The sequence below is a fragment of the Dermacentor albipictus genome, unplaced genomic scaffold (assembly GCF_038994185.2).
Source record: "Dermacentor albipictus isolate Rhodes 1998 colony unplaced genomic scaffold, USDA_Dalb.pri_finalv2 scaffold_16, whole genome shotgun sequence".
Taxonomy (NCBI): Eukaryota; Metazoa; Arthropoda; class Arachnida; order Ixodida; family Ixodidae; genus Dermacentor; species Dermacentor albipictus.
Window position 1 is genome coordinate 911,835 of NW_027225570.1, and position 18,751 is coordinate 930,585.

The 18,751-nt window shown below is 44.8% G+C and overlaps 1 protein-coding gene across 2 annotated transcripts in view; it reads right to left on the minus strand.

Annotated features, from left to right (window-relative positions):
* The window catches only part of LOC135899640 (mitochondrial inner membrane protease subunit 2), a 58,903-nt gene extending 42,104 nt beyond the window's left edge, over positions 1–16,799 (minus strand). The window contains exon 1 of one of the 2 annotated variants that reach the window (XM_065428946.1): positions 16,413–16,799. In XM_065428946.1, the coding sequence (XP_065285018.1) occupies positions 16,413–16,633 (221 nt within the window). In that variant the 5' untranslated portion in view covers positions 16,634–16,799. The remainder of the gene's footprint in view (positions 1–16,412) is intronic. The other variant, XM_065428948.1, reaches the window with a different exon arrangement.
* Between the last annotated feature and the right edge of the window lie 1,952 nt (positions 16,800–18,751).

Sequence of the window (18,751 nt, forward strand, 5' to 3'; positions counted from 1 at the left end):
CAAATAAAATATTTTCAGGCTTACTCAATCTTTGGTGTCGTGTGCGTTTATTCCAGTCGAGGCCATCGTGCCACCTGGAAACCGCATTTTGTCAGTAGCCCTACACGAAATGCAACAGCTGGAGCGCGGCGGCACAACTTGGCGTAACGGCGGCGTAATAAACGAAAAACCGCTCGGGATGCCCTTAAAAGTCAGTTCAGAGTGTGCCTTAACTCGATATGACTCAGCGCTACCTGTATTCTGCGCCTCGATCGTGCTCTCGCCAGTTTGGTTGCTGTGTGGCAAACGTAGCGCCTACATAATATAGGCGCTACGTTTGCTACACAGCAACTAAACTGGCGGGAGCACGATCGAGGCGCAGCAGCCAGAAACCCAGTAAAGCCACAGAATACCTGGTAAAGCCTGTGCAAAACCCCGTTTCCGGATGGATGGATGGATGTTATGAGCGTCCCCTTTGGAACGGGGCGGTGGCTTGCGCCACCAAGCTCTTGCTACTATGCTGCCTAATATCCCACCTAGGTTAACCCATGAGAAAAAAAAAACACACTATGAACTACCACGTCCAAATTTTCTGATACCCTATTGCGAACTGTGCTTTTGTACGTCTCCGTCCTTTGTCGTTTCCCTACTTTTCTTCCACCAATCCTCCAATCGCCTCTTACTGATGTCTATTGCGGACCTGTTTGCTTTACCACTGCTCCCGCTGAACCCAAGGGCTTCAAGGAGGCCAGTGGTGCCTAAATCGACCGCTGGATAGATGTCTTCACATTCTAATGAAATATGCTCAGTCGTTTCCCTAGCTTTACCGCAGCAAGCACATGCTTCTTCTTCCTTCTTATATCTCGCTTTATACGTGCGTGTTCTAAGGCATCCCGATCTCGCTTCGAAAAGTAATGAGCTTCCCTTTGAGTTATCATAAATGGTTTCTTTCCTAATTTCGTTTTTCCCCTTAAGTAGTTACTCATGGCAGGTTTCTTTTCCATTGCCGCCACCCATGAGATTAATTCAGCCTCTCTGACTTTCCGCTTGACCTTCTTTGTTGCTGTGTTGCCCACCCCACAGGCCGCATACTTGCTGGTAAGCTTCCTAGTTCTTTTCCTCCACTGTGAATCAATGTTTTGCCTGTACAGATACCTGAACACTCTCCCAGCCCATTTACTTTCCTCCATATTCCTCAGCCGTTCTTCATACTCAATTTTACTGCGAGCTTCCCTCACTTCAAAACTAGTCCAGCCCATATCCCCTTGCACAGCTTCATTTGTAGTCTTCCCGTGAGCGCCCAATGCGAGGCGACCCACTGACCTTTGGTTCCCGTCGAGTCCTGATTGTACCCCTGATTTAAAGCAAACAACCGCATTTGCAAAAGTAAGTCCTGGAACCATTACCCCTTTCCACATACCTCGGAGGACCTCGTACCTATTGTATCCCCATAGCGCTCTGTGCTTCATTATGGCTGCATTTCTCTTCCCCTTGACTGTTATGGTTTTTTCCTGCGTTTCCATATATCCGTTGCCTTCGTTTATCCATATACCAAGGTATTTATATTCTGTTACCCGAGGTATTTCTTGGCCCTGTATCTCCACTGTCTGTTCACTGTTTTCATTGAATACAATAACACCTGATTTTCTAACACTAAATTTCAAACCTAAATTGTTGCCTTCCTGTCCACAGATATTAGCCAGACGTTGCAAATCACTTTGCTTGTTTGCGAGCAACACAATGTCGTCCGCATAAAATAAACCTGGGAGTTGCTGCTCTATTACTGTACCTGCCTGTATGTATGAGAGATTAAACCCGATATTACTTCCTTCTAGCGCCCTCTCCATCCTCACCATGTACATCATAAACAGCAGCGGGGATAAAGGGCACCCCTGCCTCAGTCCCTTGTTGATATGAACTTTCTCCGCGCTCCTCATCCCTTCCCATTCAACGCAAACAGTATTTTCTAGGTAAATCTCTCTCAAAAGCTGTATACAATCGTTACCTAAGCCTTCCCCTTCCAGAATATCCCACAAAATGCTGCGGTCTACGTTGTCGTATGCTCCTGTAATGTCCAAAAAGGCCACATACAACGGTCTGCTTTCTGCTTTTGATAATACACTGAGTAAGAACAAACAAGTTATCATCCAAACGCCTACCTATTCTAAAGCCATTCTGAAGCTCTCCCAAAATGTCATTATTTTCTGCCCATGCTTGAAGCTTTAATTTGATTGCCTGCATTGCTAGCCTGTATATTACCGATGTAATGGTCAACGGTCTATACGAGTGAATTCTGTCTTTCTCCCCCTTACCTTTATAAATTAAATTCATTCTACTTTGTCGCCAACTGTCTGGTATTCGTCTATCTTTTAAAGTTTTTTCAACTGCTTTCACGAGAGCTTCCTTACTTTTTGGTCCCAGTTCATTTATCAGCCTAACGGGAACCTCGTCTAGCCCTGTGGCTGTGCGCTTAGGAATTTTCTCTTCCGCTTTCTTCCAGTTTAAATTTGTAAGCACTAGCTCCTTTCCCCCTTGGGTCTCTTTCATGCTCTTTTTTTCTTCAAATACAACCTCGTCCTTGCCTTGGAAAGATTCGGCTGTTACTTTTTGGATGTAATTTATTGCTGCTTCTCCTTCCAGTCTGTTTTCATCTTCGTCTAGGATATGTTGTTGTATTGTTGTTGATTTCCTGCCTAATAATTTTATGTGATTCCAAAATATTCTAGGTGCGGCCTTCTTTTTCTCACGTATTTCTGACAACCAACTTTCACTTTCACCTTTTAATTTTGCTTGCACCAGTATTTGAACCATAGACTTTTTCTCCCGGTATATTTCCCATTTACCGGTTACTTCATCCTGTGGCAACTGCGCCTTCTTTGCCTGCCTGTGCTCTCGAGATGCTTTCTGTCTTTCGGCGATCGCTTCTCGTATCTCCTTGTTCCACCAGCTTTTCGGTTTCTTTTTTCCTTTCCAATGAACGTGTTGTTTCTCTTTCCGTATTTCTGTCGTTACTACACTTAGAAGCTCACCATATTCCCACCCCTTACTTGGCGACTTGCCAATTTCTTCCTCCACTCTAGTGACTATATTTGCTATTTGTTCAGCGTTCAAATTTGGGCTGGCCATTTTGCTTTCGTTGCTCTCTTTCCCAACTACATATCCCATTTTCAAAATGATGCGTTTATGGTCACTGCCTATGCTGCTAAACCCTTCCTCATCGATGACCATTTCTCTCAACTTATCATGAATTCCTTCTGTCATCAGACAGTAATCAATGGTCGATTGCCGGTTTCCCACTTCCCACGTGATCTGTCCTTCACACTTAGGCCCTGTATTCACGATCACGAGGTTATGTTGCTCGCAAAGGTCTAGCATTGACTTCCCGTTATTGTCGGTATAGCCATCTAAATCCTGTATGTGGGCATTCATGTCACCTAATAGGACTATCTCAGCACCATTCCCGAAACCCCTAATATCAGCGCTTATGCATTCCACTAACTCTTTATTCTTCTCTGTGCAATTTATTCCGGTCCACAAATACGTAACTCCAAGCCAAGTTTCTTTCCCACTCATTGTACCTGATAACCAAAGATGCTCTTGACATTGTGAATTTACTCTTTTCCATTTGGCTCCCTGATGGATGAGCATTCCGACTCCCCCTCCCTTTCTTTCCGACTTAGTTCTGTTGCACCCTTCCCATACATAATTCTCAATAACTGGCGGCTCTTCTGAGTCTCTAAGGTGCGTTTCTGTAACCGCATACACCCCTATTTGTTCTCTATGTAACTGCTCCTCAATCTCTGCCCACTTTTCCTTTCTTCTGCCGCCCTGCATGTTTATGTAGCCTATTGCATGGCGAGCTCTTGTTCTTGCTTTCCTCCTTTTTCTCTTATCGACGGCGATGCTCTTCTGCTGTTCCCCTAGGGGACCTTCTTTATTACTACCTACTCTGACCTCCCGAGCGCCCGCGGGCCCCCTAAAAAAGCAACAGCGCGACCCCCAAGTCGCCAGCCCACTTCTCGTGCTAGCCTGTAATTGAAGTGGATCCCATCTCGTTTAAAACCACCACAACTTCTCACTTCCCTGTTTACTTCGACAACCTCGAAGCCTTTCTCTCGGCTCATTTTCCATATTGCCTCATTGGCAGCCATTACGGCTCTTTGTACGTGACTGTCACGCACAGGCACCTCCGGCACCGTGCACACCACGATCTGCACCTGAGGGGATAGCTCGCGCAAGTCGTCCACCCCCTTCGCCAAGCGCTGGGCTAGTCCTGGCCCTTTCCTGTTCGGGACGTCATTTAGCCCACCTGCTACTACGACAAGGTTGCGCACGTGGGCATTTTCCGTGAGCTTTTCTTTTGCTCGCTCCATGACAGAACCCAGTGTCTGCCCTGGAAATGTCCCTACCGCCACTCTTTTGTCGCCTTTCACCCTCTCCACAATTGCTTTTGAGCACCCAGCCATGTTTGAGTCGCCAGCGATAATCACCCTTTCACTCTCTCCTACCTCTCCCTGCTTCCCGGCTTCCTGTGGCTGCAGCGTCGCCTCCCGCGGGGCGTGTTGCGCTGCTTCGCTATAACTACGCCGATTCACCGGCGGCGAGCTGACTACCGCTTGCCCTGCCACCCTGCCCCCGACTTCGCATGTAGGGTCTACCTTACTTTCTGTGCTTTTGCCCCCGGCTTGGTGTCCCGACCCATCATTCTCCGCTGCGCGCGTCTCAAGCGCATCGAGACGCCTATGCAGTTCTGCTCTCCTTTCCTTCTCTTCTCCAAGCTCGGCCACGGTTCTTACTAATTGCGCGGCCTGCACCGCTTCCACCTTGACCAACTCGGCGACTTTCGCCTGCAAAGCTAACCGCCTCTCCCGCTCCTCCTTCAGGTCTGCTTTCAGCTCCTCGACCTTGGCTGTCCAATTTCCCTCCAGTTTTTGGACTGCTTCCCTGACCTTTTCGCACAGCCTGCACGCAAAGCTAGACTCTTCCGCGTCTGCTAAGCTCTGGAAACTGGTCTCGTCGAGGGAGCACCAGCGCAGGCACTCGTCGCACTGCACTTGCTCCGCATCCCCCGCGGCCTTCCCTTTGTTTGGTTTCATCGCTAGGCCTACTTCCTCAGGCTCAACGAGCACGTCCGCCAAATCACTTCGAAGAGCTAGCTGAGATAGTTACATAGGCCTATCAAACAGGTCCCGCCTAGCACCCAGGCCCAACGAGGGAAACCGCCAGACCCAGACAAAGCCGGCACGTTTACCACGCTTACCACGAATTCAAAATTTGCGCCCCCGCTCCATGCAAAACAAAACTCTTCAAAAACATCAGCCAACAAGAAGAAAAAAAGACCACCTAGCCACGAACGAAGTCGCTGAAGCCTCGACACAGGAGCGTCCGCACGCCCAATTACTATTTAAATACAAAAAAACAGCTAATAAAAACAGAAGCAAGCTCAAAGCATGCACAAAAACTTATGATTTCGTCGTCGCCACGGAGCCCCGAAAAGCACGTCCATCCGCCACAAAATCCAAGCTCCCACTGTTGTACAGCGCCACCTGTGGTCACATACTTTAGTTCACGACGCCACCGCTACGCTTATTTCCGTAGCACTGTGGAAGGTACAGTTTCCCTTCTCTAAGTTTGTATAGGTGTTCTGTGCTGCTCTTCAGTGGGCTCGGCAACGCAACTGCGATGGGCTTCGCTCTAACTCATCGCCTTTTTGCCGTGCAGGTAACGAATTGCTCTTCTTTATACGCCCCCCGTACTCGCTACCCTGCGCTCTTAGCGTTGCCGAGCCCACGCTTGTTTATCCATTGCATATGACTGTGCCGAGGTTGTTCTATCGCTGTTAGTTCTGTCGGGTGATGTCGAACTGAACCCAGGGCCTACTCTTCGTTCCGCAGCCAGTCAAACAATTGGTAATGAAGCGGTCGGCGAAATAATGACCGCGCTTGAAGAACTGAAGTCAGGACAGTCATCGTTACTTAATGAAATAAAACATATCCACACCAAGTTATCACAAAATGACAAAGCGTTTGAAGAAATTCGGAACCGCCTCCTAAAAATTGAGCAGGATTGTTTATCCGTTCCCGCACTGAAAGAAAAGTTAGATGGCGTTGAAGCTGTCGCAAACGAAAACGCACATAAGCTTTCCCAATTTTCGTCTAAAATGGATGCCTACGAAGATAATGCCCGCAGATCAAACCTTTATTTTATGGCATAACCGACAACCCGGATGAAACTTGGAACAAAGCCGAGGGTTTGGTGATTGAACTCTGCAAAACGAAGCTCAACGTTGATTTGCAGCCAGTTGACATTGAGCGCGCTCACAGGATTGGGTCTTTTGACGTAAACAAAACAAAACCTATAATTGCCAAGTTCGCGCACTTCAAAGTTAAAGAGCGCATTCTAGCAAACTCGGTAAACTGAAAGATACCGATTTCAGTGTATCGCCAGACTACTCACCAAACACGCGGCTCGCACGCAAAAACCTTGTTGCATTTGCAAGACCTCAAGGCAAACATTATAAGCTTCGTCACAACAGGTTAATAATGGACAGCTCCATCTATGTATATGATCATTCTACGGACAAAGTAATCCAACGACCATCATAGCTAAAAAATGATCCTGGTGAACAACAAAAAAAATGCCTTCTTTCGATTTTATATACCAACATTAGAAGCCTTCTGCCTAAACTCGACTCTGTTTCTAACCTTATTTCCACCACAGATAGCAACGTTCTTATTCTAACTGAAACTTGGCTAAACACAACCATTGATAACACCGAAATTCAGATTGCCTTAACCGACTTCGATATATTCCGTTGCGATCGTGATGTGAAGCAACGATCGTGATCGTGATCGTGATGTGATGTGAAGGAGTGTTAATAGCCACTAACCGCAACCTTCATTGTTTCAAAATTGATATCTCCTCTCCATTGGAAATACTGTTTCTGTGCACTAAAAATTCACACCCACCCTTAATATTCGGATCTTGCTACCGTCCTCCTGATGCCAATTCAAGCTTTATTGCATGCTTCCATGAGGCACTTTGCACTCTGGCACATTCTTTTCCTAACGCGCCAATCATTCTGTTCGGCGATTTCAACTTTCCAGCAATAGTATGGTCTGACATAGCACAAACATTATCGAAGCGAAATGCAGAAAGTGAATTTCTCGACACGTGTCTTACGTTTGGCTTATCTCAGCTCATCTTCAATCCAACAAGGCATATAAATCAATCGTCCAGTTTGCTCGACCTCTTGTTTACCACGCATCCTGACAACTTTTCTGAGATAACATTCTTGCCCGGGCTTAGTGATCATGCTGTAATTCACGCTACTTATGAATTTCGTATAACATATCCCCCCAAAATAAGAAAGATCATAACACTCTACGACAGAGGGGATTATGTCGCGTTCAATGAAAAGTTAACTCGATCAGTTCAGTTACTCATTTCTTGAAACGTTCACTTGTCGTTCCGTTGAAGATAACTGGTTCATGTTTAAATCCACAATGCAAGAACTAACGAAAGCCCATATTCCTACCATCACTGTAACTGAACGGCCCTCATCCCCTTGGTTTAATAACACATTAAAACGCCTGAACAATAGAAAGAAAAGGCTTTATCGTATCGCCAAGCAATCTAACATGTCGCGCGCATGGGAAAAGTACCGCTGCATTGACAAAATGTTTCAGTCACAAGCTAACAAAACTAAGCGATCATTCTTTTCAACCTCACTTCCTGATATGCTACGTAATAACCCTCGTCAATTCTGGAAGGTTGTCAATCCATGCCCAAAGAAATCGATAAATATACTTGACCAAAATGGCGTCCCTATACCTTATACCGAACTTGCAACAACACTTAATTCAACATTCTGTACAGTTTTTACAAAAGAAGCTGAAGGCAATCTTCCTTATTTCCCTAATCCTCAATATCCTCCCATGCCTGCCATCACGTTTGAACCTCATGGCATTTTCAGACTAATAGAATCTTTGAAGCTAACTTCATCGGCTGGCATTGACGGAATTAACGCGAAAGTGCTTAAGAATACAAAATATGTCACTAGTGTCATCTTATCACACATTTTTCAACAGTCACTCTCGTCTGGAGTGGTGCCGCAGGACTGGCAGACAGGTAAGATCATTCCAGTCCCCAAAAAAGCTTCTTCAACGTCATGTCTTGACTACCGGCCTATTTCCATTACCAGCGTTTGTTCCAAACTGATGGAGCATGTAATCTTTTCCCACATCATGAGATTTCTAATTTCTAACAACTTTTTTCATCCTAGTCAGCACGGATTTCTTAAGAATTTATCTTGCGATACTCAACTTGCGCTCTTTATAAATGATATCAGTTCCCAATTAGACCTTAATGTACCCGTAGACTCATTGTTTTTAGACTTCGAGAAAGCTTTTGATAAGGTACCCCACAACCGTCTTTTCTTGAAACTTTCAGCCCTGAATCTCAATCCCTTAATTTATAATTGGTTGCGCAGCTTTCTGACCGGCCGACAACAGTTCGTTTTTGCAAATAACTTTTCATCCCCTCTGTCTCCTGTACTTTCTGGGGTTCCTCAAGGTTCTGTTCTTGGCCCCCTCCTCTTTTTAATCTACATTAATGACCTTCCTAATGACATATCTTCTAACATACGCCTATTTGCGGACGACTGTGTTATTTACCGACCCATTAACAATAGCTCAGATATCCTTGCCCTGCAGCGTGACCTACAAACGGTTGAAAAATGGTGTAAGACATGGTTAATGTCATTAAATCTAAATAAAACCTCATTAATCTCTTTCAATCGTCGGCACTCTTATGTAGCACCCTCATATCTCTTAGGTAATTCAATAATATCATCTGTGACCTGTTATAAATACTTGGGGCTTATCTTAACTCAAGATCTTTCATGGTCGTCTCACATTGCTAAAATAACTAACGAGGCTAACCGCACCTTAGGCTTCCTCCGGCGACATCTGAAATTTGCCCCTCCTCCAGTAAAAACTCTTGCCTACAAATCTGTGGTAAGGCCCAAACTTGAATACGCATGCTCAATTTGGGACCCTCATCATGCTAATCTTTCTAACATGCTTGAATCTGTCCAAAACCGCGCAGCCCGATTCATTTTCCATGACTATTCTTCATATACAAGTGTCACAGCACTAAAATCTAATGCGAATCTTCCTAGACTACAAGCGAGACGTCAAGTGTCCAGGCTCATTCTATATCACAAGTTTTATCATGCTCCGATTGGTAACAGCGTCATATCGCCAGCTCACCGCCATTCATCCCGGACTAATCATTCAAAGTCAGTGTACCCCCCACATGCGCGCACATCATCCCATCTTCATTCGTTTTTTCCACGTACAGCGAGAGACTGGAATGATCTGCCTGAAGAAGCAGCGGACCACTCCAGTGTGACTGCATTCAGGACTGCCATCGAACGCATTTTCCTTTGAAGCAGCCCACCCCTCATGTAAAACCCCTCTCCAGGGGCATTTGAGGAATAAATAAATAAATAAAAAAAACTTGCGATTCGCTGATGATGTTGCCTTGCTTAGTAACTCCGGCGACACACTGCAATGCATGCTCAGTGACCTGGAGAGGCAAAGCCGAAGGGTGGGTCTAAAAATTAATCTGCAGAAAACTGAAGTAATGTTTAACAGTCTCGGAAGAGAACAGCAGTTTACGATAAGTAGTGAGGCACTGGAAGTGAAAGTGAAAGTTTATTTTCTTTTCAACGAAAACAGGGCGCCAAGACAAAAGGCAAGAGCCTGACAAGGTCCCGGTCACCCGTAAAACAGCTGGCATTGTGCATAAGCACTTCACAACAAAATACACAATGAATTTCTCAAGCATTGTAAAAGCATGAAGCAGTAAGTTAACACGCACAAAGAATAAATTGAATACACAACTTATCGTATTAGTGGTGTAAAGACACATCTTTTTTTTACAAACAAAAATATCAGTCCTAAAACAAAGAAACAATATCACAAGTAGCAAAAAAATACAACTAAGTAGAACAAAAGGCAGTAAAATAAATACAGATAAATACAAAGTATGTCGACTAAATAAATGTATAATTCCGTTTGTTCTATTAGGTATTTTTTAATTGTAGATGTAAAGCGTTTTTGTGGAAGGTAATACTCAGTTTCAAAGGGAAAGTTATTTATTACCGTGGGAATCTGGTAGCTTAGTGTTTGCTTGCCATAATTGGTGCATGTGATAGGAACAAGCTTAAGTTTCGTCCGAAATACATAACGGCTGTTGGAATTATCTGGGCATGAAAAGAACAATCTATGATGATGGATGTACTTAAGTAGACAGAAGTTGTATACTTCTTTTACTTTAAGGATGCCATATTTCTGAAATAGCGGTAACGTAGGTAAATCTGAAGGTCTGCCATGAAACCCTTCAATGGCACGTATAGCGCGTTTCTGAATTGAAATTAGTTTCAGGTAATTGCTGGACGTCGTAGTTCCCCATACAAGGATACAGTAAGATAACCTTGAGTACAGAAGTGCGTAATACATGGATATCTTTAACCAGGGGGGCAACAAATGAGATATCTTATACAAACACCCGACTGTTTTACTTAAATCAGACATTAATTTGGTGATATGAAAATTCCAAGAAAGATTTTCATTGAACCAAACACCAAGAAATTTCTGGTTTGAAACACGTTTTAATTCAGTATGTTTGTAGCAAATTTTCAGAGTGATACTTTCTACTGTGTTAATAGGCTGAAAAATTATGTAGTTAGTCTTTGATAAATTGAGGCTTAGCCGATTCGTCAATAACCAGTTATGTAACTTTCTTAAATATGAATTTGCCGTAGCCTCCATTTGGGACAAGGAGTGGGATGAAAAAAATATATTCGTATCGTCAGCGCACATGACCAGATTAGGCGATTTGGATATGTTAGCGATATCATTTATGTATACTAAAAACAATAACGGTCCTAATATAGATCCTTGAGGAACACCATGCTGAATTGCCAATTTCTCTGAGGGTATGCCATTAACTTGAGCAGGGTGTTGTGATGAACGCAATCGAATGCCTTTCGGAAATCTAAGAAAAGACCAAGAGTGAACTGTTTCATTTCGATATTCTTGATAATTTTTTTCTTTTACTGTTAAAAGCGCCTGCTCTGTTGATTTGTTTTTCAGAAATCCATACTGCGAGGAAGTAATAACACTGAACTTATGGAAAAAATTCTCAAGACGAGTATCAACGACACCTTCAAAAACTTTTGATAAGACGGGTAGAACAGAAATGGGTCTATAATTCGATATGTCATTCTTTCCCCCACTTGGTAAGGAAATACATCTACTTAGGACAGGTAGTGACTGCGGATCCGGATCATGAGACTGAAATAATCGGAAGAATAAGAATGGGCTGGGGTGCGTTTGGCAGGCATTCTCAGATTACGAACAGCAGGTTGCCATTATCCCTCAAGAGAAAAGTGTACAATAGCTGTGTCTTACCAGTACTCACCTACGGGGCAGAAACCTGGAGGCTTACGAAAAGGGTTCTACTTAAATTGAGGACGACGCAACGAGCCATGGAAAGAATGACAGGTGTAACGTTAAGGGATAAGAAAAAAGCAGATTGGGTGAGGGAACAAACGCGAGTTAATGATATCTTCGTTGAAATCAAGAAATGGACATGGGGAGGACACGTAATGAGGAGGGAAGATAACCGATGGTCATTAAGAGTTACAGAATGGATTCCAAGGGAAGGGAAGCGTAGCAGAGGGCGGCAGAAAGTTATATGGGCGGATGAGATTAAGAAGTTTGCAGGGACAACATGGCCACAATTAGTACATGACCGGGGTAGTTGGAGAAGTATGGGAGAGGTCTTTGCCCTGCAGTGGGCGTAACCAGGCTGATGATGATGAGCGTAACAAAAATATGTTCAAAAGAACACAGAGAAGCCTGTGAACATTTCGCATTTATACGTCCCCCCTCCCCTTCTTTTGCTTGTGTTTAGCGCTCTAGCAAAGCTCAACTTATAAATTTTCTTGTTTTCATTGTAAACAGGCATGACCTGCTTACGGAGCAAAAAATAACGGAAACGGTGATGTAAGAAAATGTAGTCGCCTGTTTTTGTTACGCGATAACGCTAACTATCATCGCTGGACGAATCTAGCCCAGGAAATGCGCACGCTGGCCACGGTCAGAGCAAGGAAACAAAGGGTTAACCTGAGCTGACTAACAAGCAGGGGCGAGCTGTGTCACGGTGGAAGTAATCCATTTTTATTTTAAAAACTTATGCGAATGTCAGTACTGCAGCACGAGACAATGCAATTTTGTTCTGCTCACTGGGTAAACTATTTCTGGCACTACTCTCTAATTGCTGCCGTTATGTTATATGCGTTCCGCGTGTATTACCGATGCACGATCCTAGTGGGAAAGTGCGATGAGGCCACTGCAGTGGAGGAGTCTGCTGTGAGTGTTCAGATAAGGACAGTGGCAGATGGGGTCCAAAATATTATTCATTTTTACTATATTTGTATTAGGCCGAAGAATCCTTATACATAACGAAATTGAGACAACTTTTCTAATACCTGTACCACACGGGCACATGTGGAAGGCCTTCCAGTCAACGGCCTTTGAAACGCCACAACTCTATAGACTCAAAGGAGTTGTCGCGCTGCTACACGGCACTTTTGAAAGGCCGTTGAGTGGTTCAGGCGTTTCTCGCAAAATTGTGTGGCGCTGCGGATCTCAAAAGAGAAATGCAGGAAAGCCAAAAAGAGTATGCAAAATTAAATGACGCGCAAATAGCGGCTGACATAGAGGAAGCAATAAAGAAACATCCCATGGAAAGGTGGGATTATAATCAGTTAGAACTACTCATTAGTACAAAAATAAGAGGTAAAAGGAGTAAACCGCTGAAGAGGAAAGGGGAAGCCACGAAGTTGGTGGAATAAGGAAATTAGAGAGGCCATCGAACAACGACGGTGGGCATCTCGGGAACACAGAGAAGCAAAGAGGGCGCAGTTATCTGAAGAGGAAATAGGCCAAAAATGGGAATATTATCGACAAAAGAAACAACAAGTGCAGGTCCTCGTCCAGGCTAAAATAAAGCAGTCCTCTGATCGCTGGCTGGCTGAAGTTCGCGATGCAACTAAAGGGGGGTCAAGAAACTTCTGGAACCATATAAGCTGGCTGGGTAATGCTAATCACAGAAAAGAGGAACAGATTCACGATGCCGAAGGAAATTGTTTAGAGGGAGATGACGCTGTGAACTACATTGGTTCAGTTAAAGCAGTCATTTAGGAAAGACGATAGGGTAATCGCCCCAAGTGAGGGAGCAACACAGAATAGCATAATAGAAAACAGCTTAGAATTGACCAATCTTAACTGGAAAAAGGCGGAAGCAAATGTTCCAAAATGCACGCCCGCGGGGATAGACGAAATTCCAATCAAGTTAATTAATGAACTTGGCCCAAGAAGCAAGGAAACGCTGATAAAAGCATTGGAGGCAGTCATAACGAATAAGCAAATTCCGCACAGCTGGAAACAGAGTAAAATGAATTTGGTTTATAAAGGGAAAAGTGATAAGAAAAACATAAAATCTTTCCGACCAATTACGATAACATCAGTTATATATAGGCTGGCGATGCAGGCGGTGAAATTAAAGATGCAGTCATGGGTAGAAAGTAATAGAATACTTGGAGAACTTCAGAACGGGTTCAGAAGTGGTAGGCGCTTAGATGATAGCCTGTTCGTGCTTACCCAGTGCATAGAAATAGCTAAGGCGGAAAATAGACCTCTGCATTTAGCCTTCCTGGACATAAGTGGTGCATACGACAATGTGAACAGGGAACTCCTGTGTAACATATTAAAAGCTGAAGGTATCGGTAATGAGGTAATCGATTTTCTACAGGAACTATATCGAGAAAATAATGTTGAAATAACATGGGAAGGAATCAAGAGTACGACAACTGTCGAGGTTCACAAAGGATTAAGGCAAGTTTGTCCTCTATCACCGCTGCTGTTCATGCTTTATATGATAAGCATGGAAAGAAGGTTACAAAGAAGCAATCTAGGGTATAATCTGTCGTACAGATTACGCGAAAAGGTTGTTGGGCAACGACTACCGGGTTTAATGTATGCGGACGATATTGTACTGTTAGCAGATAGCCAGGAAGATTTGCAAACTCTGGTTAATTACTGTGGGGACGAAGGAGACAGTTTAGGTTTCAGTTTTAGTGCAGCTAAGTCCGGTGGGATGTTTTTCAACGATACAACTGATCAGGAGCTTACAATACAAGGCCACGAAATACCCCGAGTGGCCGAATACAAGTATCTCGGGGTATGGATAAACAAAGGGCAGATGTACACGGAAAAGCACGAACAGTCTCTAATAGCAAAAGGGCGAAGAGATGCCGGGATAATGAAACATAAGGCACTGTGGGGTTACAACAGGTATGAGGTACTGAGAGGCATTTGGAAGGGAGTAATGGTGCCGGGGCTTACTTTTGGGAATGCGGTCCTGTGTTTAAGGGCAGAGGTTCAGTCGAGACTAGAAGTAAATCGGAGAGCTGTGGGAAGGTTAGCACTAGGTGCCCACGGGAAAACCACAAACGAAGCAGTACAGGGAGATATGGGCTGGGCATCATTCGAAGCACGGGAAGCTCACAGTAAAATCCTATACGAAAAACGTCTGAGGAAATTGGATGATAACAGGTGGGCAGCTAAGGTGTTTAAATACCTATACAGAAAGAGTGTTTACTCACAATGGCGGAAAAGAACTAGGAAGCTAACCAGTAAGTATGTCAGGCACGAGGACGAAAAAGGACAGAGCATTAAACGACAGGTTAAAAATGCGGAAGGTAAAAATTGGATAAATTCAATGGAAAAGAAGCATAGTGTGGAACTATATCGATACTGGAAACAGCAGATCAGGAAGGAAGCGTTTTATGATAACTCAAGAGGCAGTGCCCTACTTTTTGAAGCTAGATCAGGATGTCCTAGAACGCGGAGCTATAAAAAGAAATTTAACGAAGAAGAAGACACATGTACTGTGTGTGTTAAATATGTAGAAACAATGGAACACCTCATACTAAAATGTGATGGTATCAATCCCGATGTCGATGCGGCCACAGTCACCCTTCCTGAGGCCCTAGGGTTCAGAGATAATGATAGTCATGTAAATAAATGTGCGGTGGAAATTAGCAAAAAGGCGATTGGAGGATTGGTGGCTCAAAAGCAGAGAGGTGACATAAGGTTAAAAGGGTAGGAAGACGTATTTAAAGAAAATCGAGAAATTCAATAACACACAACACAGAAAAAATAAAAGGCAAAATAAAAATCTGAGCATGGTGGCAACTGCCATCGCCCCGTTTCAAAGGGGACGCTCCTACCTTCCATCCATCCATCCATCCATCCTTCGCTTTCATGTCACGAAAAGTTAAACAACATTAAAACTATTTAAAGGCACTAGAATTTCTTTTATTTGTTTATACATTTAAAAAAATTTTATACATTGCAATACATATATGTTTAATGTTTAAGTTGTTGAGTAGCGAAACTGCGGCAACGTTTGCGCCGCTCGATGCGGCTGACGTTTGGGTGTGTGTTCGCACACGTCAAGTGGCAAAAACACTTTATTGAATAATGAATAACACTCATATATTGTATTTTTAGAGCATTTGGTTTGATTTGTTCTTTCTAACCGTGAGTACGAGCACACTGTGAACGAGAGGGCATGTTCGCGCTGTTTCCGCTTCCTTTGCTCAAAGGCCATCGAGATTTCGATAGAGTTGTAGTACAGTGTACTAGAATACTTCTAGTACACTGTAGTTGTAGGGTGCTCCGTTGACTCGATAGACTATTGAATCGGCGGCCTTTGAAACCGCCCGTGTAGCAGCTCGAACTTGTCAACTGACTATCGGTTGGAAGGCCTTCCAAACGCCCGTGTGAAACGGGTATAACATACGTATCTTTTGGCCAAATCTTAACTGAAACAAGGTGCATAAATCTCGTTATCGAGTTGCAAGACGTTGCAACATTAAAAAGCGTGCGATATGGACAGTAGTTTTCCACGCAGTAAACGTGTTACTGTAAATCTATACAAGCTGTTTCAGGGCATATACAGTACCTGTACGCCGGCCTTCGGTTACGGCTTATGCCACCAAAGGTTTGGTTGCATAACGCCAGCCTAACCAATTGGCCCAACCAACAGCGCCGCCGACTGCGACGGTGCCGCCACAAATCTATGCGGATGTCGTCAGAGATCTTGGAGGCCTAGCATCCGTTTTGTAAAGCCCATGACGACGGCAGATCTACCGGCGAGATTGTCCAGAGCACCACACAGGTAGCTACGTCAATTTTTCGAGTCAGACAAGCATCTTGTTGAGAAACTGTGGAAGCCAGAGATCTACGCGCAGAGAAATGCTCTGGGCCGTTGGCGCCACATGCAGCACTCACTTGATGGCGACTACTTCACCACGCTGCACCTCACAGCTTCGCGACGCCCACCGGTTGAGGAGCACGTAGTCGGAGAATGCCTCGGGCTCCGGGTTCAGCTCCGGCTGCATAGAAACGCCTTCGACCTTGGCGACGTACGCGACGCAGTCAAGAAACGCCACGGCCACGGGAAGGCCGAACGCGGCGCGGCGGAATACCAGAAAGAACCGCTGACCCCACATCGCTGCCTCTCGGAGATCTAGCTGGGGGCACGAGGAGCTGTTCGGCTCAGCATCACCGCTGTGCTCTTCGCGGAACGAACGCCTGCTGCAACCCGGTTTTGCTGCATCAGCCGGCGCTGCATCAGCTGGGAGCTGCCATTTTGCTCATGGATGGATGGATGGATGGCGGCTATACCCTTTGTAACGGGCGGCGGCTGGCGCCACCTAGCCTTTTGCTCCCCCCTCCTATTTTATTATTATTCTTTTTTTTCTATCTTTATATCCTCTTTTTTTTCCCAACCTAGTTTTTACTCCCCCCCCCCCCAAGATAACTATCTAAAACAGTAGAGGAAACATTTTGTCCCCGATTTATGTTATTATCTATCCCTTGACTTCCTCCACCAATCCTCTAGCCTCCCCTTCGTTACTGCCACTCTTTTCTCGTCTATTTGCCCTCGTTCCCCGGGAAAACCTAATGCCCCTTCCATATCTGCCTCTGTTCCCTCTGCCAGGGTCGGGCGAAGGGCTGTGCATCTCAGCACTATATGTTCAGTGGTCTCCATTTCGGCTCCGCAAGCTGCGCACCGAAGGTCCACGTCTTCAAATTTATCCCTGTATGTTTTCGTCCTCAAAACCCCCGTCCTAGCCTCGAATAATAGTGAGCTGCCCCGCGAGTTATCAAATAAGAGCTCTCTCTTAATCTCCTGTTTTTGTGACCTATACATTGATAGCGATGGCTTTCCGAGCATTCTTTCTTCCCACATTTTTCTTTCCGTCTCCTTCACCTCCCTTCCCACACTAGAACCACTTTGGATCCCCTCCCTCGGCTGTAGGTATCTATTCCTCAGCTTCCTCGTTCGGAGTGTCCACTTTGTGTTCAAACTTTTCATGTACAGATATTTGTACACTTTTCCTGCCCACCTTTTTTCCTCCAGTGCTGAGAGTCTCTGTTCAAATTTTATTTTACTTATTGCCTCTCTACCTTCAAATGACGTCCATCCCATGTCCCCCTGCACTCCCTCATTAGGGGTGTTCCCGTGTGCTCCTAAGGCCAACCTGCCTACACTTCTCTGTCTCGTTTCCATGCATGCCTGAACTTCCGATTTCATGCACAGTACTGAATTTCCGAATGTGAGTCCAGGTACCATAACCCCTTTCCATACGCCCCTAACCACCTCGTACCTATTATAGTTCCAAAGTGCCTTGTGTTTCATTACAGCCGAGTTCCTTTTCACTTTTTCAATCAAAGTTTTTTCCTGTTCTTCCAAGTACTTCTTGCCCTCGTTTAGCCATATGCCCAAATACTTGTATTTTTGAACATGATAAATCTTAGTGCTTTGTATTTCCAACGGCGCTGCTGCGGTTGACGCCGATCGAGCTTGTGCGTCTCCGAAAACGAAACAGCCGCGTATAACCGCAGCTACCCCACAGACCGCTACCCCGTCTCATGTTGGTGCGCTCCGTGCAGCGCAGTCAACGCTTAAATCAGAGGGAAATCGTGTCAGACAATGCGGGGAATGAACACGTAGCCTATGGACATGGCCGCCTGGTAACCTGCCGTTGAACCCGGTCAAACTTCCGCGCCATCTTAATCGTACGGGCTATCATGAACACTCTTAAAAAATTTTGCACCTTTGGGACTTATACCTTGTCCCGCAACAGTAATAGTTATCTGTCTTGCGCTTCCTTTTGTGAGAAATCTGCGCTCGCTACTTTTCTGTCGAGAATGCTGCGTCACACTGATAAGGCGCATGCCGTTCGTGACTGTGACGTACCGGGCTCGCAGCGTTAAAGAAGGGAAACGCGGGCAAGACTGATGACGATTATCGTTGTGGGACAAGATGAGCCCTAAAGGGTGTAAATTTTTCTAACACTCTTAAAACGGTTGCACCCTTTTGTTGCACCTATTGTGGGAATAGAGTGCAGCACTTTTAAGAGTGAAGGACTTATTTTTCTACAGCGAAGCTGCAATGGGGAGTTCTGCAACGGCTTTCGTGTGGCGTTCTGCAACGGCTTTCGCGTAGTCGATATGGGATGTAAATGAAACTCTTAAAGTGTTGCTTGAAAATGTAATGTTCAGCTATTTCTTTTTAAATAAAGGTTACCTTGCGTACACGACAGCAACTTGAGGCGCATTTT